General features: G+C 37.2%; 2 protein-coding genes across 3 annotated transcripts; both read left to right on the top strand.

The window, feature by feature from the left end:
• The first annotated feature begins 543 nt into the window (after window positions 1–543).
• LOC131641522 (uncharacterized) lies at window positions 544–5717 on the top strand. The gene is made up of 4 exons (XM_058911830.1): window positions 544–981; window positions 1735–3267; window positions 5336–5557; window positions 5691–5717. Exons 1-4 carry the CDS (start codon window positions 544–546, stop codon window positions 5715–5717), a joined length of 2220 nt encoding a protein of 739 aa, XP_058767813.1.
• Window positions 5718–12725: 7008 nt separating this feature from the next.
• LOC131641518 (probable leucine-rich repeat receptor-like protein kinase At5g49770) lies at window positions 12726–15269 on the top strand. 2 transcript variants are annotated; one of them, XM_058911825.1, is made up of 10 exons: window positions 12726–13017; window positions 13155–13275; window positions 13370–13441; window positions 13552–13626; window positions 13730–13801; window positions 13950–14021; window positions 14119–14187; window positions 14273–14353; window positions 14530–14667; window positions 14749–15269. In XM_058911825.1, exons 1-10 carry the CDS (start codon window positions 12930–12932, stop codon window positions 14828–14830), a joined length of 870 nt encoding a protein of 289 aa, XP_058767808.1. In that variant the 5' UTR covers window positions 12726–12929; the 3' UTR covers window positions 14831–15269. The 2 variants fall into 2 exon arrangements, with proteins under 2 accessions (XP_058767808.1, XP_058767807.1); XM_058911824.1 differs by having other exon boundaries at window positions 14527–14667.
• Window positions 15270–26555: the final 11286 nt, after the last annotated feature.

Raw genomic sequence — 26555 nt, 5'->3', positions numbered from 1 at the left:
AGAGATATGGTGGACAAGTTCCAAGAAGACATCCAAAGGCGTTCTTAGCTTTATGTTATTTCCTTGTTGCTTTTATTTCAAGTACTTTTAATTTAATTTATTTTGAGTATTTTTTAATTTCAGTTTCCCTTCCTTTTTGTAAACCAACAATGAAGTGGTACTTCTTTTCAATTAATAAAGTGTGTTTATTTTCGCATTTACTTATTGTTCCTATAATATTCACCAAATAAATATATGCAAAAAAAAAAGAAAAAAGAAGAAAAAGAATAAAAAAAGAGAATGTATATTTACTATAATAATGTGGATAAGACACGAACATAGCATAACATTCATATCATGCATGTCATATTTAATTATAAAGCATTAAAAAAAACTATCTTTATCTCCAGTCACACCATTGGAAAAGACAATCAAGCAACCATTCCTGTGTACCAAACCCGAGCTCAGAAGAAGAAAGCGATAGAACAACTAGAGCAGAACCAAGCCGCCCTTCGCGAAGAAGTAACCCAGCTGAAAGGTACTGTGGATGAGATTAAGGGAGGAATGGCTCAAATGTTGAGCTTCATGAAGGACATTAAGGATGAACAGGAAAGAGCTAGGGAAGCTCGGAATCGGTATGAGGAGACGCCAAACGATGGCAATCCACTGTTAGGATATGTTCGAGGCTTTGACCCTCATAAGTCAAACACCCATTCATCAAAGAGGGTTACCAAAACCCATGAAGAGGGAGAAGCCTCCCATGAAGGATTTATTCCCGCCACTCAGAAAGAGGGGGCGCCTCGCACTGTTCGCATCCCTGCTAACAATCCACCCAAGGATGAGGATTATGTAGATTTACAATATGGGGAAGTGGACGAACCAAATCAGGAGTCCCAACATAAGCAAACCCAAGCTGATTCAGAGGAAAGTGCTAGAAATAGTGGACAAATCAAGGCGCTGGAAGAAAGGTTGAAGGCAGTAGAAGGATATGATGTCTTTGATGTGGATACCTACGAAATGAGCTTGGTGCCGGATCTGACTATTCCTCATAAGTTCAAGATACCCAACTTTGAGAAATACAAGGGACTTACATGTCCTAGAAGTCATTTACGCATGTATGTCAGGAAGATGGCTGCTTACGCCAATGATCAAAAGCTAATGATGCATTTCTTCCAAGACAGCCTGAGTGGGGCATCTGTTGAATGGTACATGCAGTTGGAAAAGACACATATCCGAAGCTGGAACGACCTTGCTAATACATTCCTAAAGCAGTACAAGTACAATCTGGACATGGCACCCAATCGGATGCAACTGCAGAACTTATCTCAGAAAAAGGAAGAGTCATTCAAGGAATACGCCCAAAGATGGCGAGAAATGGAATCCCGAGTCCAACCTCCATTATTGGAAAAAGAGCTGGTTGACATGTTTATGAGAACTCTGCAAGGACCATATTACGATAAAATGATTGGAAGCGTATCCTCGGGATTTTCAGATCTAGTGGTTATCGGAGAAAGAATTGAGGACGGAATCAAGGATGGGAAGATACAAGGAGCTTCATCTAACTCTTATCACTCTAAGAGGCCCACCTCAACCTTCGCTAAAAAGAAGGAAGGGGAGACCAATGCAGTAGTGCACCAAGAGTTTAGACCTCCTATGACATACCCACCTCAACAAAGATTCCAAGGCCCTCCGAGGAAGTTCGACCCTTTGCCCACTTCTAAAAGTGAGATACTGAAGTATCTATTAAATGAGCAGTTAGTGGAACTCAGGCCTATGCCACCTCCGATTCCCGAAAAGACTATGCCCAATTTCAAAGCTAATGAGAGGTGTGAATTTCACGCCAATTCTCCGGGGCATACATTGGAAAAGTGTTGGGCCTTTAGGCACAAGGTTCAGGACCTGATAGAGTCAGGAGCAATTGCTTTTGACAAACCTAATGTGAAGACAAACCCTATGCCCCGCCATGATGGCACAGTCAATGCAATAGAGGTAGTCACCGAGCAAGAGTTTGTTCAACAACAGAGCTCCCCCATAGATGCCCTTAAGAGGTATCTACTTGCAAAGGGGTTCGTCCTCGAACATAACGAAGCCTTTAAGACAACCTTGCAAAGACTCGTGAATCAAGGGGTAGTTCAGTTTAAAGAATATCCTGAGGAAGAGTATGTGGCCATGCTGGACAGGAATGAACCGTTGATGATACCAAGGCAAGGGGCAAGGAAGACATTGATCATCCCTTGCGCCAAAGCCCCATTGCTGATACCCACACAAGTACACACTAGGATTATCCCAGTCAGGGATCCATACCCTGTGGACAAAATGAAAGCAGTCCCGTGGGAATATGAGTCTAATGCTAATACCGATGTGACAAACATCGTCGGGCCTGGGGGTATGACTCGTAGCGGTCGCATATTCAATACTGCAAAATCAAAGGAGAACTCAGCACAAGCAAATGATCAAGCTACTGTGGCCCCTACTGAAAAAAGCACACCCATAGACAAGGAGACCACTAACAAAGATGCCGAAGAGTTTTTGGCATTGATCAAGAAAAGTGATTATAAGGTAGTGGATCAGTTGCACCAAACTCCATCCAGGATATCACTCCTCTCGCTGTTAATTCATTCAGAAAAGCACCGAGACACCTTGATGAAAATCTTGAGTGCTGCCCATGTAACCAAAGACATCACTATGAATCAATTTGATGGAATGGTGGCTAATCTTACTGCTGGGGCATGCTTAAGCTTCAGTGAACACGAGTTGCCCTCACAAGGGAAAGAGCATAACAAAGCCCTGCATATCTCCATACAATGTGGGAAAGCTCATCTGTCTAGAGTGCTGATCGACACAGGGTCGTCATTAAATGTGATGCCAAAGGCCACCTTAGACAAAATAGATTTGGAAGGACTAGTAATAAGACCAAGCCGCCTGGTGGTCAAAGCCTTTGATGGGTCGCAAAGCCCGGTGTTTGGAGAGGTGGACCTCCCTGTGGTAATAGGCCCTCACACTTTCTGCATCAATTTCCAAGTGATGGAGATTGAGCCTGCCTATACATGTTTATTGGGACGCCCTTGGATCCATGCTGCTGGGGCAGTTACCTCTACCCTGCATCAAAAGGTGAAATTTGTGGATGGAAACTCTATAGTAACCGTCAGTGGGGAGGAGGACATATTTGTCAGCAATCTAGACTCATACCGATACATTGAGGCTGGGGAAAAAGCATTAGAGACTTCGTTCCAAGCACTAGAGATTGCCACTGCTGTCACACTGCCAATTGAGAAAACGCGAAGGGCGGTAACATCCTGGAGAGACCTGCAAGACACAAAGATGGAAGGCTGGGGCAAAATTCCAGAAGTGCAAGAGAAGAAAGATCGTTTGGGGTTAGGATACCAACCAACAAAGAAGGCTGCAAAGGAAGAGCAACGATTCCCTCCGATCGCACAAACTTTTGTCACAGGTGGATATGAGCATGTATCCATGATATCTAGCATGGAGGGAACGTCCAATTTCATCCGGATGATTAGGCCAGGAGAACAACTTCAAAATTGGACAAGCCTGGAGATACCGGAGATAGTTTACGTTTCAATGTAATTTGTTTTTTGTCGTGTGTTTTATTTCCCTTTCAATAAAAAACAATGTCTCTCATGCCTCGCCCGAAGCATAGAGTTGGTTTGTAAGGGCCTCATTTACTTTCAAAGTTAAGTTTATTAATAAAATTTTCGTTTGCATTTGGTATTAAAAACTCTGTCTCGCTCTTGCATTCACTTTCTCGAAATGACAAATAACATTCTTGCATAAAACAAAAGCACAAACATAATTGCATACTAAAAACAAAAACATGAACTTGTGCAGATCACCTTCTAACATCACCGATAATAATACTGCTGAAACTCAATATAAATTCGAGGCTCTCGCTAATCAGTCTGAGGAAGGGGATGAGGAAGACGATGAACTTCCAGAAGAATTGTCAAGGCTAATGGAAAGAGAATCCAAAAGCATGCTCCCTCCTCAAGAAGCAATCGAAATCATAAACTTGGGCACTGACAAAGAACCCAAGGAAATCAAGATCGGGGCAACACTAAACGAGGGCATAAAAGCAACACTGGTCAAACTCCTCCATGACTATGTGGAAATATTCGCTTGGTCATACCGTGACATGCCTGGGTTGGATACAGACATCGTTGTGCATAGGCTACCACTCAAAGAGGGTTGTGCACCAGTCAGACAAAAACGCAGAAGAGTTCGACCTGACATGGATAACAAAATCCGAGAAGAGGTACTCAAGCAGTTTGACGCAGGTTTCCTCGCCGTAGTTGAATATCCACCATGGATCGCCAATATAGTGCCAGTACCTAAGAAGGATGGAAAGGTGCGCATGTGTGTTGATTACAGAGATTTAAATAAGGCAAGTCCAAAGGACGACTTTCCACTGCCACACATAGACATACTAGTGGACAACACCGCGCAAGCTTCAGTGTTTTCATTCATGGACGGATTCTCAGGATATAATCAGATTAAAATGGCTCCCGAAGACATGGAAAAAACCACCTTCATGACCTCCTGGGGTACCTTCTGTTACAAGGTGATGCCTTTTGGATTGCGAAACGCTGGGGCAACGTATCAGCGAGCTATGGTCACACTATTCCATGATATGATACACAAGGAAGTTGAGGTATATGTAGATGACATGATCGCTAAGTCCTATACTGAAGAGGAGCATCTCGCACACTTGCAAAAGTTGTTTGAACGCTTGAAGAAGTTCAAACTAAGGTTGAACCCGAACAAGTGTACATTTGGCGTGAGATCGGGAAAATTGCTGGGGTTCATAGTGAGCCAACGAGGCATAGAGGTAGATCCTGACAAAGTAAAAGCCATACAAGAAATGCCCGTCCCGAGGACAGAAAAAGAGGTTCGTGGTTTCTTAGGGCGCTTGAACTATATCTCAAGGTTCATCTCACACTTAACTGCTACGTGCGAGCCCATATTCAAGTTACTAAGAAAAGATCAACCAATCAAGTGGAATGACGATTGTCAAGTAGCTTTCGAAACCATAAAACGTTACTTACAAGAACCACCAATACTCGTACCCCTGGTGTCGGGAAGGCCATTGATCATGTACCTCACTGTCCTCGATGGGTCCATGGGATGCGTACTGGGGCAGCAGGACGAAACAGGGAGGAAAGAACACGCTATTTACTATCTTAGCAAGAAATTCACCGATTGCGAATCCTGATATTCACCGTTGGAAAAGACATGTTGCGCCCTAGCATGGGCCTCCAAACGTCTAAGGCAATACATGCTGAACCATTCCACATGGTTAATATCGAGGATGGATCCTTTGAAATACGTGTTCGAAAAACAGGCCCTCACAGGAAGAATAGCTAGATGGCAAATGCTGCTGTCAGAATATGATATTCAATACGTCACTCAAAAAGAAATAAAAGGGAGTGTACTGGCAGAACATCTAGCTCATCAGCCCATTGAAGAGTATCAGTCTATGAAATTCGACTTCCCTGATGAGGACATTATGTTGGTAAGAGACTATGAAATACCTGGGCCCGATGAAGGACCCGAGCCAGGATTGGTATGGACCCTCACGTTCGATGGGGCCTCAAATGCATTAGGACATGGCATAGGGGCAGTCTTGACATCTCCTGACAATCGTCACATACCTTTCACTGCGAGATTATGTTTCGACTGTACCAACAATATTGCAGAATATGAAGCATGCATATTGGGTCTAGAAGCCGCGATCGATCTAAGGATCAAGCTACTTGAGGTATATGGGGATTCAGCATTAGTAATCCACCAAGTCAATAAAGAATGGGATACGCGAGATGCAAAGCTAATCCCGTACCGAGACCTCATACTGGAACTAATGGCTGAGTTTGATACCATCACTTTTAATCATATCCCGAGGGAGGAAAATCAAATGGCTGATGCGTTGGCAACACTCTCCTCCATGTTCAAAGTAAATTGGCCAAATCACGAACCTCAGATAACGGTCAGACACTTTGAAGAACCAGCCTATTGCCTTACGATTGAGAAACAAGCTGATGACAAACCCTGGTACCATGACATTAGGGAATACCTGGAGAAGCAAGTGTATCCAGAAAACGCTTCCGCAATTGACAAAAAGACGCTAAGGAGGTTGGCATCTAAGTTCTTCCTAAACGGCGATGTCCTATACAAGCGAAACTACGATTCAGTATTACTAAGGTGTGTGGATAAAAATGAGGCCAAAGAGATCATCAAGGAGATCCATGAAGGAACCTTTGGGACTCATGCAAATGGACATTCAATGGCAAGAAAAATACTAAGAGCTGGTTACTACTGGTTAACAATGGAGGCCGATTGCTTCCAACATGCAAGGACATGTCACAAATGCCAAATATATGCTGACAAGGTACATGTGCCACCAAATCCACTGAACGTACTAAGCTCGCCATGGCCATTCGCGATGTGGGGGATTGATATGGTAGGGATGATCGAACCTAAAGCCTCTAACGGACACCGATTCATATTGGTTGCTATCGACTATTTTACCAAGTGGGTCGAAGCTGCTTCCTACACTAATGTAACAAGACAAGTGGTTACTCGGTTCATCAAACACAACCTCATTTGCCGATATGGGATTCCAAGTCGAATCATTATTGACAATGGGTCGAACCTAAACAATAACATGATGAAGGAGTTGTGCGAAGAATTCAAAATTGAACACCACAATTCTTCACCATACAGGCCTAAGATGAATGGCGCTGTTGAGGCCGCGAACAAAAATATCAAGAAAATAATACAGAAAATGGTGAAGACGTACAAAGATTGGCATGAGATGCTTCCATTTGCCCTGCACGGTTACAGAACTTCAGTACGCACATCCACAGGGGCAACCCCTTTCTCCCTGGTCTATGGTATGGAAGCAGTCCTCCCTATCGAAGTAGAGATCCCATCATTAAGAGTCCTAGCCGACACAAAGTTAGAAGAATCGGAATGGGTAAAAACTCGTTTTGATCAGCTTAATCTCATTGAAGAAAAGCGACTGACGGCTTTGTGCCATGGACAACTCTATCAGAAGAGAATGAAAAAGGCGTTCGACAAAAAGGTCCGCCCTCGAACTTACAAAGAAGGAGACCTCGTTCTCAAGAAAATCCTATTGCCCCGACTTGATGCCCGAGGAAAATGGACACCAAACTACGAAGGTCCATATGTCATAAAAACAGTGTTCTCAGGAGGAGCACTCGTCCTCACCACCATGGATGGGGACGAACTACAACATCCGATCAATTCAGATGCAGTCAAGAAGTACTATGCCTAGTAGGGGCAAGATGCCAAGCTACGAGCCCAAGATAATTCATAAAGGATAGGAAATCGAGCAATCATCAACTTCCGAAGTCAAAGGATTACTGGGGCCCTCGATAGCAAAAGAGCATTAGCAGTATTAATATCATTTCTATTTGTCATTTTTCTTTCTTTCATACCTTTTGTACACTCGCCAATTCAAGGAAACAATCAATAAAGGTTTTTCCTTTTCATACCTATCTTTTCATCATTTCAATACCAAATGAAAAGAATAATTTGTTTCTCATAAAACTTTAAACTTTGAACTTAAAACAAGAAACTTACAAACTATCAGACTAAACTAGAGGGGATGAGACCACGACATCACCGGTAGTCAGTATATGCCTGGTCCCGAAAACACTACAATATCCTAGTAGACTAACGTCAGACGATCTGAATTCAGACCTGCAAAGCTGCCCGAAAAGCTAACAAATCCAATGGGTGACAGAAGATAATGTATCAAAGTCATCATACATATTCATATTCATATACTCACATATGTACTATCTGCATAAGCATGCATACATATACAACAAATCATAAGCATATACATTCGCAGAGCATCATTTTACAGACGAAGCTTGGCTTCTCTTGAATCCTAGTTCAAACTCTATTTTCAATTTCAATTCCAAACCAAATCGTAGCCCTCGCGTTACGTCTTATCATGGCAGTGATAACGGCAATTTCAAACCAAATCGTAACCCTCGCGTTACGTCTAATCACGGCAGTGATAACGGCAATTTCAAACCAAATCGTGACCCTCGCGTTACGTCTTATCACGACAGTGATAACGGCAATTTCAAACCAAATCGTGACCCTCGCGTTACGTCTTATCACGACAGTGATAACGGCAATTTCAAACCAAATCGTAACCCTCGTGTTACGTCTTATCACGGCAGTGATAACGGCAATTTCAAACCAAATCGTAACCCTCGCGTTACGTCTTATCACGGCAGTGATAACGGCAATTTCAAACCAAATCGTAACCCTCGCGTTACGTCTTATCACGGCAGTGATAACGGCAATTTCAAACCAAATCGTAACCCTCGCGTTACGTCTTATCATGTTAGTCCCTTGGCAGTGATAATGGCACCTTCAACTTCAAACCAAATCGTAACCCTCGCGTTACGTCTTATCACAACAGTGATATGGCACCACGTTCTCTTGCAACAGCCAGAACTCATTTCATTTTCAAACTCCAATTCCAATCCCAAACATGCCATACCACGGTAATCCCGTGGCCAGCAACGCATCTACTCCATATTCCGCAATATCAGCAAATTTCAGGGCATTCTCAGTGTTCAATAATCTTCCACCTTCAGGTCGCGACGGGCAAGCAAGCCTGTCCGCCTCTTCAGGTTCAAGAATATTGAACAGGGGCAGCTGTCATACCCCAAAATTTGCCCCATCTACTTCACTTACAAAGATTCAAAGACTAGGGTTCCATTCAAGCAACATTCCTAGTCAAGAGCCTCCTAAGGCTAGGGTTTGAGATTCCTCTAAGAGGGATCAATGAGATAAGGCTCCTAATCAAGGGTGTATGGTTTATAGTGATCTAATTTAACCCCATGGCAAAAGTCAAGGCACCACTCCAAAGGTCACCTGCTCAAGCAATCTCAAGATCTACAATCAACTGATTCAAATCCAAAGTCAAGGCATGATCCAAACTTCTAACCATTGGTCACACAACAAGTATGGGGATGTATAGCCATCATTTGATCAAAGGATTGATCATGATTCCATTAATAGAAACTCAGAGATGAACAAATACAAAAAGGTTCAAATTAGGGTTTCTTAGGAGAAAGTCAACCCAACTTTGACTGGGCATAACTTTCACATGGAACATCAAAAATTCCCCACTCAAAGCCTATTTTGAAGGAAATTGGATTCTCTACAACTTTGTCTCTCACAAGCTAGGGCTAGAAATGCTTCATTTGAGAGGTACAGTACAAAAGATTACAGGTCATTTTCAGGCATCCCTCAAAAGCAGTTTTTTGTCAAAGAGGATATGATCAAGATAAAAGCTCCAAATGAAAAATATGTTCCAAAGTGGCTTGTAGAGGACACTTTGAGGTTTCCAAAAAGTATTAGAACTCCCTCATAGCTTAAAAATTGAGTGAGATATGCTTGATCAAAGTTGGGCGATTTTGGAGGACCAAATGTGAAAAAGGGAGGTTCAAATTGGATTTCTTGCAAATAGGCCCATGCTTTTATGACTTGAACTTGGTCCATAAGTTACCCAAAACATTTGCCACGAATTGTATCACTTTATTTGATTTTTTACACAATTTTATTTCATTTAAAATTAAGTTTTAATGATTTAAATGAATGAAAAATCAAGTATTTTGATAGAAAATATATTTTTGAGATTTCCAATCAACATTAATAGGAAAATATATTGTAATTTTCGTGCCCAATCAAATGGGAAGAGATTGATACAATATTTGGACTAAAATAGAAGGTTTTAATGAAAAAATAAAATCAATTTTCACAATATAGCAAGATTGGATTCAAGCGAGTTTGGGAGCAATTTACTTGACCTAATACGTCCTCTATAAGTAGAGGAAGGATGCCATATGATTAGGGAACGCAAAATTGAGAGAGAGGCAGACTTGCAAGAACACAAAAATCTTCAAGAAAAGTGGAATTCGGTTTCAAAGATTGGGCGATTTTCAAAGGGATTCAAGCATTGCTATAGTTTCCTTGGATCATTCTGAAGCTGTTGGGATACTCACACGACACCAACAACCCCAGAATAACCTCCTATAAGCCAAGGTAAGTGACTCTGAAAAATTGGTTCGATTAGAGTAATTCATGCGTTCTCATGATGTTTTAATTGCATATTGCGGTTTGTATGATTGTTGTGAACATTCTTGATGCATTAATCTTTGTTTCTGGGCGTGTTCATGTGAATCGCCATTAGAGGGTGTCGCGAGCTTTAGGGTTTTTGAATTAGGGGTTTTTGGTAGGGATAAAATTAGGGTGAATTAGGAGCATATTTGAGATCGTGAGACTGAGACGGAGTGAATGAGATAATCGCGCCATGTTTATGTGCTTAATTGAGCTAATCGTTGTTTTCCATGTTTAATAGCTACGAGAAATTGTATAGCGAAACCGTAGCAAAATTATAGAGTTTTTAAAGGTGTTTTGGGGAAGATGATGGCGTGTCAACGCCCGGTTGGTTGGTTTGAATTTTCGCGCCTGTTTTCATTAAAAGATTCTCGTTTCATATATAATATTTGAGGGGCGTGGGTTAAACAACATGGCCACTTGGTTGGAGTGGTTAAGAAGCGTGTCATGGAGGGTGAGGTCACAGGTTCGAGCCTCCCCTCCAACATATTATTTTTCTGTGAATTTCTAATGGATCCGGTGCGCCTCAAGGCATAACTCCCACCATGCACCCTCAGAATCCATCCCTTGATTCTCATCCCAGTTCAGATCTAACGTCCCTGGTGCCTCACCCATACCATACACCATAACAGTAGCCACATTGGATCAAAACCTAATTAACTAATTAAATTTAATTGATATAATTGATTTTTATTAATTCTTTTTTCATATAATTAATTATGTATAATAATTACTTTTTTGTAAATCAAGAATATATATGATATTATTATTAAAAATTGTAACTTGTTATTCGTGCGGATTAAATCGATTAATCGCTATGGTTAACAATATTTTTTAATTAAAATGTTATTTAATTAAACAAATTTGGTTTCTATTATTTGGTTAAATGGTTGCAAATACTTTATTAGTTGTGATGATTGACCGTCTTCTCTCCGAGTTAATTTGTTATTCTTTTTAATCGAATCAATCGATTGCGAGGGGTAACAATGCATATAAAATCCTATAAAAATTATTTAAAAATACCTTAATTCATTATTAGTGATGATCGAATCAATTGATTAAAATTGGTAATGGTGCAAATTATTAATCTTTTAACTATGGTAATCGAATCAATCGATTATTGCGGTTAATAGTACAAATTAAATCAGAGTTGTACGCCCACTCTTAAAACACTTCCCACACTTTTCAAAACTTTTCAGTATCAAATTACACATTATCATAGGCTATTTCAAAAGCCTTTGAGGCAAACTACCAACCCTATCAAATTTCTAATTCTAAGGGCGTACAACCCGTCCCCGAACTACGTGGACTCTGATTCTCCATAAGGAGATACGTAGGCATTTGGCAACAAGGCGAGTCCCCCTCCTTCAAATCTTAATCATGTTCAATAATTAATCTTTTAACCCTAATAACTGTCTGTTACCCTTTTTTATGCTCTTGCCCTAACCCTAATCTTTGCAATGTTAACCTTTAGGAAAGGGTTTTGGGTGCCTAACACCTTCCCTTAACCCGAATATAGTATCTTACCTTGAATCTCGTAACCATTAAAGGTTTCCTATTCGCCTTGGTAGAATAGGTGGCGACTCTCAGTCTATAATTTTTAGGCAGGTTGCTACAAACCCAATTGATACAAACAACATGTTCAATCCATCCTACTACCTATAATCCCATAATAGAAGATAAATGGAAGAGTCTCCCCTTACTTGAAGGTTGATTCTTCGTTCTTCCTCTCTTCGCACTTCTTCGCTTCTCTGCTCTTTCACGTTCAGACTTCTCTTCCTCTTTTTCTCACAATTCCTTTATTTTGTGAAAAATAAAACAATTCCAATTAGTAATAGGGCCTACCAACACACCCCCTTCCTTACTAATCACAGCTTAAGCCCATTTGTTTAATTCTCACAATTCACAATATATCCAAATAATTCCCATAATTAAATTAAATTAAATTAAATTATGAAAAATACTGGGTGTTACACAACCGACCTCATGCAACATACTCTGACCTATTAGAAAACGTGGTGAATGACTTATCCCTTCTATGTAGGATATGTGCAGGTTAGTCCATTTGTGAGACTTAGGACTATTCGATTATGACAAGGATAATTCTATTAATTGTTAAAACTTGTTTGGTGAATCATCCCTTATTAAGTAGGGAATCACATAGAGTTTGTTAAAACATGTTAGGTGAATCATCCCTTATTATGCAAGAAATCATAGAGAGTTCGCTCTTGCCTTTTTTTTTTAATTCTCCCTATCCCATTTACGAGATGGGGTGCTAATGAGCCTAAATTATTGATACTTAATGGGCTTGGATAATGTAATATTTCATACACAATAAGTAAACCTTCCATAAAAATATGAATATTTTCCTAATCATATTTATCAGCTAATTATATATAAATTTAAGTTCACCAATCACCATACATGTCTTTTTTCTTTGCTTTTTCCTTACAACTTGATGTTTCCTTGGCATCCACGTCGGGTCCCGCTCCAAGTTGCTTTAATATAAAAACCTGTCCAAACAACTATGCAATATTGTTCATTCAACACTTTTTTAGTGTATTCCTCGTTGACACTTGTACATAATACAAATATTTCACACCAACTTATTCTTAATTTTTGTCACCAACTTATTGTACATATTGTCACCAAGGTAGCTTTGTTTCTTTCGTTGTTAAAGCATTCTTGTTATTCACATCTTTGAAAATTTTTATTATTTCATTCTTGATTCAATTCAACATCACAACAAAAAAAAAGTCTTTTGAGTAATGGAACATCAACATAAACTGTTTCCACTTCTGGTGTTACTTCTGTTCCAAGTTCCGATTGTTGCATCACAGACAGATAGTGGAGATTGTAAGTTTAATTCAAGTTTTGTGATGTTTTTTATGTCATATGTATCATAAATGTGAAAATCTATGTTTGTGCATGGAAAGTGTTTATAGCAACATTGATGGAGAGTTTAGTTTCTTATAGAAGTTGTATTGATGCAGTTACGGCTCTTTCGTCTCTTATACAATCATGGAAAAACAAACCGGTAAATTGGGTGGGTTCTGATCCTTGTGGAGGTGATTGGGATGGAATTCGTTGCGCCAATTCAAGAATCACCGAACTGTTAGTTATTGCTTTCTTTGTCCGTTTATCAGCTATTTCTGTAGAATCTTAATTATGTAAAATTTTAATAAGAGCGCTAATTTATTTATTTTAGGAAACTACCAGGCTTGAATTTGGAGGGTCAACTTTCTTCAGCAATTCAGCCCTTATCTGAACTTGATACACTGTAAATTTTCTGCTTCTCATTTGAATTAATGTTTCGGTTATTAGGTTTATTTTTTGTTGCGTGTATTCGGTTGTAGCGAAACTAATAACATCTTGTTTGTGTTCATATAGTGATCTTTCGTACAACGCAGGCATGACAGGAACAATTCCGAAAGAAATCGGGAATTTGAAAAACCTCAAATCTTTGTAAGTAACGAAATCTATAAATTTCAATACAAACTGAATTTCTTCATTGAGTTAGTATGATTTTGGTATTTATATGTTTTCTTTTAACTGTTTTTTTTGTCAGGGCGTTGGTTAACTGCGGTTTCTCGGGGCCTATTCCAGACTCAATAGGATCTTTACAGAAGCTGGCCTTTTTGTAAGGATTCCAACTTCATAGTTCTGATACATCGTGTTGGCATCCTTAGATAACGCATTTACGAGCCACTTATCGTGTTATTTATTTTCACAATTTATGTTATATCTGAATTTCTTTGGCTGAATTGAATATTCTCTCTTGTACACAGGCGCTTTGACAAGAATCGATTAAGCGGTAGAGTGCCTTCCAGCTTAAGCCAACTCGAAAAACTTAGCAAGATGTAAGAAAATCAAAGAAACGCAACTTGTTACGCTTCATATTTATCACTAACACTTTTCCTAAAGAATTGGTTTTTCTTATTGAATATATTTTTGCAGCTATTTATCTCACAATGAACTGACTGGCTCTCTGCCGGATTTTACCGGAATGACTAGTCTCACCTACGTGTAAGTAGTATAACACGGACGTTAAGTCATACTTTACGATGCAATGATTTTAATTTGCATATTGTGATATAAAAACTGTTTGCAGGGATCTGAGTGACAATAATTTCAATTCTTCTGATATTCCTTCATGGGTTTATGCTTCTAGTCTTCCCGATCTGACGACAGTGTATGTGTCTCCATCCTTCTCGCATTAGGCCAGTTTCTAGCCACTCTCTTTATTAGAGCTTACTAGAAGCTATCTTATTATATAGTATGTAGTTAAGTAGTTTATATTTTGAGCTTGTTTCGATAAGCTTTTCGTGAAAATCAGCTCATGCATAGTTACTGAAATTTGTCTAGCAGAATACTCAAGGACAACCAGCTGAGTGGCACATTAAATCTCAGCACTGGCTATAGAAGAAGTCTGCAACTCATTGATTTGCAAAACAATGGTATTACCGAACTCAAGTTGGGAAACCAGAAATTGAATTTCGACTTGAGGTAAGCTTAACCGTATTTGCGTGGACTCAAACTACTTGACACTGGTTTTTGTTCTGAGAAACTTATCGAATGTTTTTGCAGACTGGCTCAAAACAAGATTTGTCTTGAAAATGGAGTTTCTAATGAGGTTTACTGCAAAGCTCCTCCTCAAGTCATTCCTTAATTTTAAAAATCCTAACCATGTATGAAAATTACTTAAATCCATATATAGATTAAAGCAATCTAGCAGATAATGATTCTCGAAATTGAATGCTGCCTTAATTTCTAAGGGTTATTCCCAATTCTCTTATGATGATTTTTTATCTGCTAAAGAAATCAATAACTCCTTTTCTACAAAATCAATATATGTTGATGATGGGCCTGCAAGCCTACCTCCACCCCATGCTAAAAGGAACAAAACTACTCCAAAATGCAGACATGCCCTTATTTGTTCATGCATCATAAAAAAAGTTGATGAGGTTGATCTATCTCATTAACACAAGACATTATATATGCCACTGAGTTTAACAACTCAGTTAACAAGTGAGCTCACCAGCAAATCTCCATAATAAAATTGTCGTCGATGTTCTCATAAACTTGAAATCCTTTTTTTCTAGGCCGACCACGTCAATCCCGCACGACCATTAGGACGGGGACTCACTCCTTCCAGAATCTTTTCAACTCACGAAGATTATTATCATAATGATCGTAAGAGATCTCCGGCTCTCCGAATTTAGCTACTAACAAATAGCAAATACATTATTTTATATATATATATATATATATATATATATATATATATATATATATATATATATATATATATATATATATATATATATATATATATATATATGGAGCGTATCTGGTGAGAACGGATATCTATTGTGAGAAACGAGAACTAACGATATTAACCTTCTGATTTAATTAACGCTTCAGATTTTTCTATTCCATATAAAAAGCATTTTACTGAATTTTTTCCATTATACTTAATATTTAAAAATTCCATAAATAGAGAATCTTATCATAATTATTTTTTATTTATTATATTAATATTTGGTATAAATAAAGACTAATATTTTTTGATTCATTTTATTTTAAAATAAATAAATAAATAATAATATTTAAATATTTAGTTTGCCAATATCCAAAAGGCGCCATAATTATTATAATATTGTCACTATAGTGAAATTTATATTAAATGCTCACAATTGTAAAATTTGTAAATATAATTTTTTTCTGAAATTGCAAATAAATAAATAAAACAAAATTAATATTTAGATAATAATCTCACATTCTTTAATATTTTTAATCGAATGAATATATAGATGTAAATTAATATTGTGTTTTTAATCAAATGAACATTCCAAATTATTTATAATATATTTATTTTATATTTTAAAATAGATATAATTCTATTCACTGTTTATTTTTTAATAATCTATATACATAGTCTTTAATTTATGCTTTAGACTTAGTGTAATTTTATTCATTACATAATTACAAATATATTGATTTATAATTTATTTTGATAAAAAAAGTATAACGTTCTAATATATTGATCTATAATTTTCAAGTATAAATAAATCTATTATAAATAAAAGTAACTTTTTATTTTTAAATGTTTTACTACCATTTTAAATAAAAATATATTATTGATTTATTACTTATATTTTTATTTGATCTAAAATATTAAAAAATGTAAATGATTACATATATTTTAATTTTTTGATTTATTTATTTTCAAGTTAATAAATGTTTTATTTTTTATCTTCAACTATTGTGACCGTGTAAAATAAAATAAAAATTATTGATTTATAACGTATATATTAATTTGATAAGAATTTAAAATTATCACCTATATTTTAATTGAGTTGATTTATTAATTAGAAAATTGAAAAAACTTACTTTTACATATTTTTAAGTTACTAGCATTTTAAATAAAATTCTAATAATAATATGTTAATTATGGTGCTTATTAGATATTGGCAAACTAAAAATTTATTATTTATTTAATATTTTTTTATAAAAATATTAGATTTTATTTATACCAAATATTAGCCTAGAAAAATATTTGTCTTTATTTATACCAAATATTAATATAATAAATAAAAATAATTATGATAAGATTCTCTATTTATAGAATTTTTAAATATTAAGTATAATGGAAAAAATTCAGTAAGATGCTTTTTATATGGAATAGAAAAATCTGAAGCGTTAATTAAATCAGAAGGTTAATATCGTTAGTTCTCGTTTCTCACCATAGATATCAGTTCTCACAGGATACGCTTCCTCTCTCTCTCTCTCTCTCTATATATATATATATATATATATATATATATATATATATATATATATATATATATATATATATATATATATATATATATATATATATATATATATATATATATATATATATATATATATATATATATATACATACACACACACACACAACGAAGGCGCCAAACTGAGGTAAGAATTTTCAAATTCAATTTCATTTCACTCTTCTTCCTCATATACTGACTTGAGCGCTTGAGTCCACCGCGTCAGAAATCCTAATTCACCATCACCACGTTCTTCCTATCATTTTTAGTTCCTGAATGAAATAGTGGCACCGTCTGTGGGAATCAACTTCTGATTCCTACGATTTTCACGAATTCATGTTCGTATTCCAACTTCATAGTCAGTAACTTCCTCTGATCACTAGAACAAAAGCATTCACAATCAAACGCGAGAATTCATCACATTTTTATTCAAACAAACATAATCTCAATCTATTTTCTTCAGATTTCTAGATCTTCGGTTCTTACTATCATTAGTGATGGCTGGATCTAAGGCTACCAGATCCGCTGTCGAGAAGCTCGTCGCCACTACTTTAGCATCAAGTAATCAATCGCTTTTTCCTCCTCCACCGAACACCATAGATCTTGGAACGTTTATTTCGCTACATCCGTATCTGGTAATGCAGTCAGAAACCCTGTTTGGCCATCACATTCTGCAAGCAAGCCTTAACGTACAAGGTGCTAACAAAGTGTTGAGAAGGATGTCCAACATCGTTCGACAACAAAACTCACATGTGATTGAAGATAGGCTTCAACACCTACAATAAATTCTTCACAACACTCCCTTTTGCGTAAATACTATCCAAGAGGTCGCCTCAGAAAGAGGTTGTGCCATTATCCCAGATCCATTCAGGGCTAAGAAAGAAAAAGCTCCTCAATTAAAGGATCAACGTAAAATCAAGAAGCATTAGACTCCCCCTTAGAAATAGGGATGGAAAAAGGGCATGCCTACTCTGTTTAGGTCCACCCTGCAAAAGCTCGCAAAAATGGGGCGGATGGGATGAGCTTTGTTAAGGGTGTTGATCTAAAACCTTTCCCCGCCTTGTAAAAAATGAGTGCGGGGCAGGGCGGACCCGCGTGCATTTCAATTTTTAAGCCTAAATATTGAAAATTTTCATGTTAATGCACGCGCCCGCAAAAGCTTACAGAAAAACAGGGCGGGCGTGGCGGATATATTAGAGGGTGCAAGCCTAAAATCTTGTCCCGCCCTAGAAGAAAGTGTGGGCAAAACGAGCATGTCCTACAGGCCAGGCCCATTTTTCCACCCCTACTTAGAGCCCCGTGGGAGATCATGGCAGTCAGGCTCCTTTCTCGGATCAACCAGAAACTTGACCAAGGATGGTGCAGCCGAAGCATCCACTGTCACTAAGGAACTTGGAAAGCAGGATCCCGAGTTATAGAGAGAATCTACCCAAGCTAAATGAATATGACAGGAAAAGAGATCTTAACAAGCATGTGCAGATTATGAATGGATGGCTTAGTTACTTCAGCATCGATGATGGGTCCAAGTGCAAGTTATTTGCTTTAACTTTGATATAGCGAGTTTCACTCCAGCCTCTCGACCGGGAAAGAGTCCCACCGGCGTTGGGATGACTCCGATCGTGGTATGCTGGTAAAGAACGAGAGGTACACTCCCTTGACAATCTCCCATGAAAAAACTTATCAAAACTGTGTAAATACTGAATTTCAAAATATGTTAGTGATTTTGTGACTTTGATTGGGCCACATGTCTTAACACTATAAAATGTTAGTGGTTTTTTCATTTTTTTGGAAAACTTATTGATTTCATGGACTTATCAATAACCCTGATGTACTATGATAACTCATCAGTAATACACATTGCTGTAAGTTCTTAATTCCATGAATGTACCAATATGTTGAACTTGACTATCACCTTGTAGAGAGAAACTACAACAAAACTTGTTTCATCTTTTTCCAATCACTTATGCTCAACAATTAGTTGATGTGTTCTGTTAGCTGAAGTTTTCAACATGTCATATTAATAAAGAAGAGAAAGTATATTTAGAGATATTGTGAGCTTTTTGACAAGAAAAGTTTATTGAAGAAGTCCAGTCGAAGTCATTTCTGCATAAGGGAAGTGTACTGGATGGGACTTAGAAATATTTTCTAAGTTTTTTTGTAAGTTCGACGACCAAGATGTGGCACTCGACGGGGAATTGAATTTGAATAGGAATAACTGATTTTCGCTCTTATCCAATTTCAAAAGAGGATGCGTGGAGCTTTAGGATGAAAGAAAAATATGTCGAGCAAAACATGTCACGTCCTATGCGAAAGGCTGTTGAAAATGGTTATTTCGATTTAGTATATATAAGAGTCTTAGTGTTAGGATTCAAGGTGTTCATTCATTTGTAAAAAATATCAAATAAACTCAAAGTATCTACGTTATTGAGAAAAGAGTCCCCTGATAAATGTACGTGTATACACCATCTCTTATTCACTTTATAATTTATCATTTCCAGAATTTACTTCTTGCAATTTACTTTTAATTGCCTTTATTGTACTTTCTTTACAAGTTTCGTAAGATTCTTTTAGAGATTTATTTAGATCAAAACAAACATTATTCAAAGAGTATGAATGCTGTCGAAGTGTTCTCAATTTCAAAGAACGAAGTTTAAAATAAAAGCACATGTCCTAGGATCAATCTAGTCGATCCTGTGAGTAACCAAAAACTTTCATTTTCTTGGAAGACTAGTGCTTGTTTACCAAATTTCTAAGATCTTGTGAAGTTGGCTTGTTTATATATATTTTGAAGATATCAGATAATACCCGGCGAGGATTAAATTTATATACTTACCTTTTATGAGAGGCTTTCTCGTAAGCCTGAATTTTCTGCATAGATATGGAATAACAAATAGATATAGATAAATAAGGATGAAATGTCTCATTAAAAACCCTCGCTCCCTGGAAAGCGAAGAGGAAAAAGAGTGCACCTAAACAAATGGCTTGTCCTTACAATTGACAAAACTTTAATCCTCATCTATGATAAAATGTCAACTACATAAATGAATAACAAAAACAAAAGATTTCAGAGGAAAAGGGAACATTCGCCATTGCTTCCAGGCTTCATCGTCTTGTGAGGTCAGATGGGAAGCCTCCTCGCTCTCGCCTGTCCTCCTCGGGTAACTTTATCCCATGGCTGGCCTTTTTAACCCCTACTTCCAAAAAGTGGGCCTTTTTAACTCGAGGCTTTCTGCATAATATTTCCTAGTGATCTCCTGATCCCCTAAGACAACTCCCAGTCTCCCGTTGAGGAGAGGGTATTTCATGCATAAATACAAAGTAGATAAAGTGGCTCCCAGCCGGTTAATGGGTGGTCGCCCGATAATCATATTATACAAAGAGAGGACGTCATTGACTAGATACTTAACATGTATTTCCTTGGCCTGGTCCTGCTATCCGAATGTGATCCTCAGGGAGAAATACATTTTCACTTGCACATATTCTCTTGAAAATCCGACCATCGATATCTTGAAGGGCTTCAAGTCTTTAAGATCGGGATGCAATCTCTCAAAGATGTCCCAATACAATATCTCGGCGGAGCATGCATGATCCATTAGAATTATTTTGATATTCCATTCTTCGCATTTGAAGGTGTGAGATATTGGATCGAACTCTAGTATGGTCGAAGGGTAGCTTCTTGGTTAGACAGGATTAAGCATGAAGTCGAAGGTTGTTCACATGCTTGTGTCGAAGATGCTAGGGTTGTTAGCATGTTAAATTAGGTTTTAGTGTTTAAACCCTAATTTGTTAAGTTAGCTTGTTTATTAAGTTGGCTTGTGTAATGGGCCTTGTGGAAAAAGCCCATTAGTTAGTATGTTAGGTTTTATTATAAATAGCATACTAGTCTCTTGTAATACGGTGAACTGACTTTTTAATAATCGGAATGTACGGTAAGCAAGAGTCGCCACCGACTTTTATTTTATCCAAACAAATTCAGAAAGGCTAAAAGAAACAGAAAAAAAACCTTTTAAAGAAAACTAAGTTCGGGGGGTAATTTATGCAAAAGGGAAGGTGTAAGGCACCCTTTGCATCCATGGTTTTCCATGGGCTCTTAATTGCTTTGCTTGCTCGTTTGTTTAGAAAATGTAGATGAAAGAGATAGGGACTTTAGCTCGTGAATAAGCGTTGCCCTTTTGAAAAATTATGAGAAAGAATATAATAAAAAGGTTTGAGCACTGCAAGGCAATTAGGGGCAATTACCTTAAACTCAGATGATAGGTCTCTTTTTAGCCTTTCAGAATGAAAGGGTCTATCCTTGCCATAAGAGGGCAGGGAGCCTTTCGTTTGGAGGTTGAAGGGTCATCGAAGCATCCTTTGCCATAAGACTGTCCCATGCCATAGAAGGGCAGGTAGTCTAAGGTAAGGATCAGAATAAGCCTTTTCGTAGGCAGCCAGAAGATACCTCGGCCTTTTTCCGTAGGCAACATCCGAGGGTCGAGGTCATTTGTGTATCGAAGGCAGCATCATTAGGGTCGTGACCTTTTTATCTAGGCAACATGGCTGAGGTATCCTCGAATTCGAGGGACGAGGCTTATTCTGCAAAACACAAAGGCAACAGGCAACAGGCAGCAAGGCAACATAGAGGTTACCCAAAAGTGTGCGTGTGTGCACCAATCATGTGATTATATTCAAATATATTATCTTGTAAATTTAGTGATTCTATGTTCAATTCAAAGGTTGCACTCCCTAGGATTACTAACCACGCATTTAAAGAATATAATCAAAACAGATATGGGGGAGGGAAATTGTAACCAGCGGATCCCTTAATAGGGTTTGACATAAGTAATAATAAAGCATAAAATATTAAGGTTAGGGTTTAGGGTTACCAACGACGTAACTTTGACATTCGACAAACCCTAAAAAGGAAAAAGAAGAGACAGAAAACAGAGAGTGAGTGCATTATCGGTTCGAAGGCGAACTTTATTAACCATAAAAGTAAAAAGAATAATGAAATTAAAAGTAAAATAGAGAAAGGACACTTAGCTTCGAATTTGATCTGATATGGTTGGCGGGAAGCCTCGGGGTAACCCTGAAAAAGGCAAGGCAGAAACAGTGAAGGCAAGACAAACCCCTGATTTTAAAAGAAAATAAAATATGCTTTAAAGATAAGGTACTTAGCTTTGGGTTTTTGATCGGGCGCGTTATCGGAGAGCGTTTGAAAGGTAACCCTGCAAAGGCATAAATAAAAAAACATTCAGTGTAGGGCATGATCTTCGTAAACCCTGATTAGGGTACGAATTTAAATAAGAGAATATAAACGATTTAATTAATTATTGGTCTCGCAACCTAATTAATTAAATCGGAAAAAGAAAATAAAATCGGGTGCAAAAATGATTTTTATGGAATTTTTTGGAATAAATATAAATTTTGAATAAATAGAAGTAATAAATATAATTTAAATAAATAAACATTAATTGTTATAAATAAATAAATAAATGTACTAATTTAAATGAATAAATATATTAAAGAAAATAAATATCATTATTATTATTAGAAAAAAAGTTTTGAAAACTATGTATAGTTTTTTTTATAAATAAAAGGGAAAGGAATAAATAAAAACATACATATATAAATATAAATAAAAGGATTGTATAATTAAAAACAAAAAAATTTGGAAACTTAGCTGAATGATCCTGTGTGGCTCGCGTGTGTGGTCTATGGTGAGCCTGCGTCTCTGCACGCGTTGGATTAGATTGGATGACAATCTGAAGGCTAGAATGTTGAGGGAGCATTGTAGTCATGCCTGAAACCCATGCATCGGATCTGCAGCTAAACAACACTTTGAAGAGAGAAAAAAAACAAATTGTCACAGCAGAGGTTCGAACTCGATCCCTCATGCTTGTGCACACGCCTATCAATCTTGCCACCAGACCAGTTATCACTTGTTGTCTTGGTAACAATGACACAGTATAATATAGGCAATATAATGAAAAAATAAAAAATAAAAAAAATCAAAACGCAAGACTCGCGCCCAGGAGGCTTCTTCTTCGTGGGTTGAAACAAAAACCAGATACCTTCAGCCACGGTTCCCATTCATGGCCATAGATCCCAATCTCCATATCCTGCAAATCATCACTAATCGAAGCAAAACAAATACCCAGATCAAGTATAAATGTCCTCACGAATTCGATGAAATCAACAATTCGGCCTAAAATTGCTCCCTACATAAAACCCCTATTTGGAAGATTCAGAACCCTAACTATGGTGGTTTATCATATTAGCGTTTAAACCCAGATTAAACTATACAGAAACCTCACAAATTTCATCATGAACACACGTTTGCAAATAAATCACGTTAAATATGCATGAATCAATGAAATCAAATTCGAAAAAATAAGGTACAAAACCGTGAGGATTGGACGACGAATCTGAACGTGTGCGACCTTGGAGATGATTCAGATATCTTCAGGAAACACCAGAGACACGTATTCAATCCGTAACAAGCTCCTAATTCCGCATGAGGGAGAGAATATAAGGGTAAAAAAAAAAAAAAAAAAAAAAGCTGTAAGAGTGTATGTACGTGAATGAAACTCTCAGGGTTAGAGAGAATTGTTCCTATTTATAAGAAGAAATTAGGTTAGATTAAAAATAGAATAAAATTATAACTTGATGACAATTAACCAATAATAATTGAAATTTGAAATCAAATTTGATCTGATTTCTAAATTATAATTATTTTGATTGATTTCATAGAAACTATCCTAAAATACATGTAAACAAAATATTCTTGAATCTTTTCTATTTCATATTTTTTTTGATGTTTTTTTTTTTTTTATGAATAAGAAGGTAAAAAGTAAAAAATAATATTTTAAAATACTTAATTAATAAAATACGAAAATTAATAATGAAATGATAAAAAAAATGTTTTTGTTTTTTTTCTTTTTTGATTAAAAGACATATTAAATAAAGTTAGAAATAAGTAAAAGAAAAAAAAAAGAAGTTAGAAGTGGGATTCGAGCTCAGAACCTTGTAGTTGCAAATCTCACCCTCTTACCAATTGGGCTATGTCAATTATTTGTAATAAAATGACATTTGCAAATATGTGAGGGCAAATTTTGGGGTATGACAGCTGCCCCTGTTCAATTATCTTAAACCTGAAGATGTAGAGTGGTTTGTATGCCAGTCGGTATCTGAAGGTGGAAGATGATTGAACACTAGAATACCAAGAAATTTGCCCTAGCTGAAGTAGGGACTTTTGTCGGAGATGGGCTTGAAGATGCCATCCAGCAAATCATGCATTAGATTCGGTTTGGAGTGTTTGGGAAGTATTTGTTAGAGATTGATCGTGTCAGCGTTGTTCGTGATGAGAGAAACGGGTCATACATTTAGACCATATCTGTAGAGGAATGTCAGAATGAGTCATACATTGGACCATGTCTGAAGAGAAATAACAGAACGAGTCGTATATTAGACCATATCTGAGGAGGGATATTAGAACGAGTTATACATTAAACCATATCTGATGGATAATGCCAGAACGAGTCATACATTAGACCATATCTGACTAAAAATACCGGAACGGGTCGTATATTAGACCATATCTGATTAAAAATACCGGAACGGGTCATACATTAGACCATATCTGATTAAGAATATCGGAACGGGTCATATATTAGACCATATCTGATTAAGAATACCGGAACGGGTCATACATTAGACCATATCTGATTAAGAATATCGGAACGGGTCATATATTAGACCATATCTGATTAAGAATACCGGAACGGGTCATACATTAGACCATATCTGATTAAGAATATCGGAACGGGTCATATATTAGACCATATCTGATTAAGAATACCGGAACGGGTCATATATTAGACCATATCTGATAGAGAATGTTTGTTTGTTGCAGTTGATGAAGTTTTGGAATATAAAAAAGGCTTGTCAGAACGAATCTTCATCTCGATTATATTTGAAAGGAATGTTTGTCGATGCGGAGCCTGAAAACAAAGTTAGAAATATGCAATGTCATGATGCATGTATTGTATGACGAGTTTCTCCTGTATGTTTATCATAAAGTAAATGTATACAAAATATGAATATGTATGTGATGTATATGATGTATGACTGATGTTGTTTTGAGAAAACAAATCTATGTATCCTTGTGGATTGGATATTTGATCTTGTTTTGAAGACGTGCAACTGGGGATTTATGATTTCTGCTTAGGGATGATCAGTAACTTGATGTACCCTGACTGGGGATAAACCATGTTGGAGAAGAGCAACATATTGGATGACCGGTAATGCGGAAGATGTAAACTCTGTTGGGGAGTCATGTCTTTGTTGAGACGAATATGTTTAAAGATGTCTTCTTAATGATTACTCTGCGGGGAGGTGGTTTTGTGAACCTGGCTCTGTGGGGAGACATGGGTGTCTTGAAAATTGCCCCCAGTATCATAGTAACTTACTATTTGGTTCAGGACACGCCACTGAGTATTGATCAAGATGTTTGAATTTGGACTTGCATAGATTTGCCCCAGTTAGCAGGAACTTTGGAAAGATTCGCCTCGCGAGGACTTTATGAGATGTTCACTATGGGCGATATGCCCCCAGTAATCATAGGCTCATGACAATATCTTACGTTGATTGGGGAGTAGTTTTAGATATACTTGGATGCATGCCCCTGATTGTTCGAGCATCCATGAGAGATTCTCGGAATCTTGACTTGATTGCCCCAGATTGATTGGACAAAACACGTCAAGCCCCTTGTATACGTAAGAGACAGGGCTTCCTTGGAGTAATATCGTCTGTCGGGATAACTTTCAATCATTAGTTGTACCCTGTGCAAATTCTTTCTGTTGCTAACATTTGAAATTATGTAGCAGAATATGTTTAATAATGTATTCATGAGATGCACTGCATACGTTTGTCTTGAGTTTGTTGAAAAACATTAAAATTGGATATGTAAAAGCATGATGTTTATAAAAACGTGATGTTTGTAAAAAAAACGAAGTGTCAACTCAGCATTTGTGGTAAACCTTAAGGAGTCAGGATACCTTTTTTGTGACAGTATGCTTTCGAACTAACCATGCTTCAGTTAGGACTTTTAAGGGTTGTAACGTGGCTTGGTTCACGGTTTAAGAAACGAAGGGTAAAGGCTCAAAAATTGATTGTACCCACCCCTCTTCGTGATGATCTTCGATCCTAAGCTCAGTTAATTCAACTTGTGCATTCAGGTTCCAAGAGACTTTTGGATTTGCACCTTTGATAATGATGATGGTTCACAAGCAAGGAAAGCTTTTGAGATGGCAGTCGCTTCTTCCTTTGGTAGTCACAACATTGTGTTGTATATTGACTTCTCTTTTTTCATCTTTTGATATCCCTAACTTTTGCCTGAACTTTTTATTTCTGAGATTACAGTCAGCGGGATGCCTTGATTTTGCCTAAGTCGTCTTTTGATTTTTGACTTAGCAGGCTTTTCTTTGTATATATATATTTTTCATTTTTTCTTTTGAAGATATTGACTGTCTTGTTTGATGATTGACGAACCATCATTGTCTTTTGATTGTTATCTCCAACACTTCTTTGATGTGTGCG

This window comes from Vicia villosa, unplaced genomic scaffold, assembly GCF_029867415.1.
Source record: "Vicia villosa cultivar HV-30 ecotype Madison, WI unplaced genomic scaffold, Vvil1.0 ctg.003798F_1_1, whole genome shotgun sequence".
Lineage (NCBI taxonomy): Eukaryota > Viridiplantae > Streptophyta > Magnoliopsida > Fabales > Fabaceae > Vicia > Vicia villosa.
This window is presented reverse-complemented; position numbering and strand designations above follow the sequence as displayed.

Coding starts and splice junctions, on each gene's coding strand:
- LOC131641522 (XM_058911830.1), top strand. CDS start 544: ATGGCTCAAATGTTGAGCTTCATGAAGGACATTAAGGATGAACAGGAA. Junction 3,268..5,335: donor TTGAGAAAACGCGAAGGGCG/GTAACATCCTGG, acceptor TTCGAAAAACAG/GCCCTCACAGGAAGAATAGC. Junction 5,558..5,690: donor AAGGACCCGAGCCAGGATTG/GTATGGACCCTC, acceptor ACAATATTGCAG/AATATGAAGCATGCATATTG.
- LOC131641518 (XM_058911824.1), top strand. CDS start 12,930: ATGGAACATCAACATAAACTGTTTCCACTTCTGGTGTTACTTCTGTTC. Junction 13,627..13,729: donor TTGAAAAACCTCAAATCTTT/GTAAGTAACGAA, acceptor TTTTTTTGTCAG/GGCGTTGGTTAACTGCGGTT. Junction 14,668..14,748: donor AAATTGAATTTCGACTTGAG/GTAAGCTTAACC, acceptor ATGTTTTTGCAG/ACTGGCTCAAAACAAGATTT.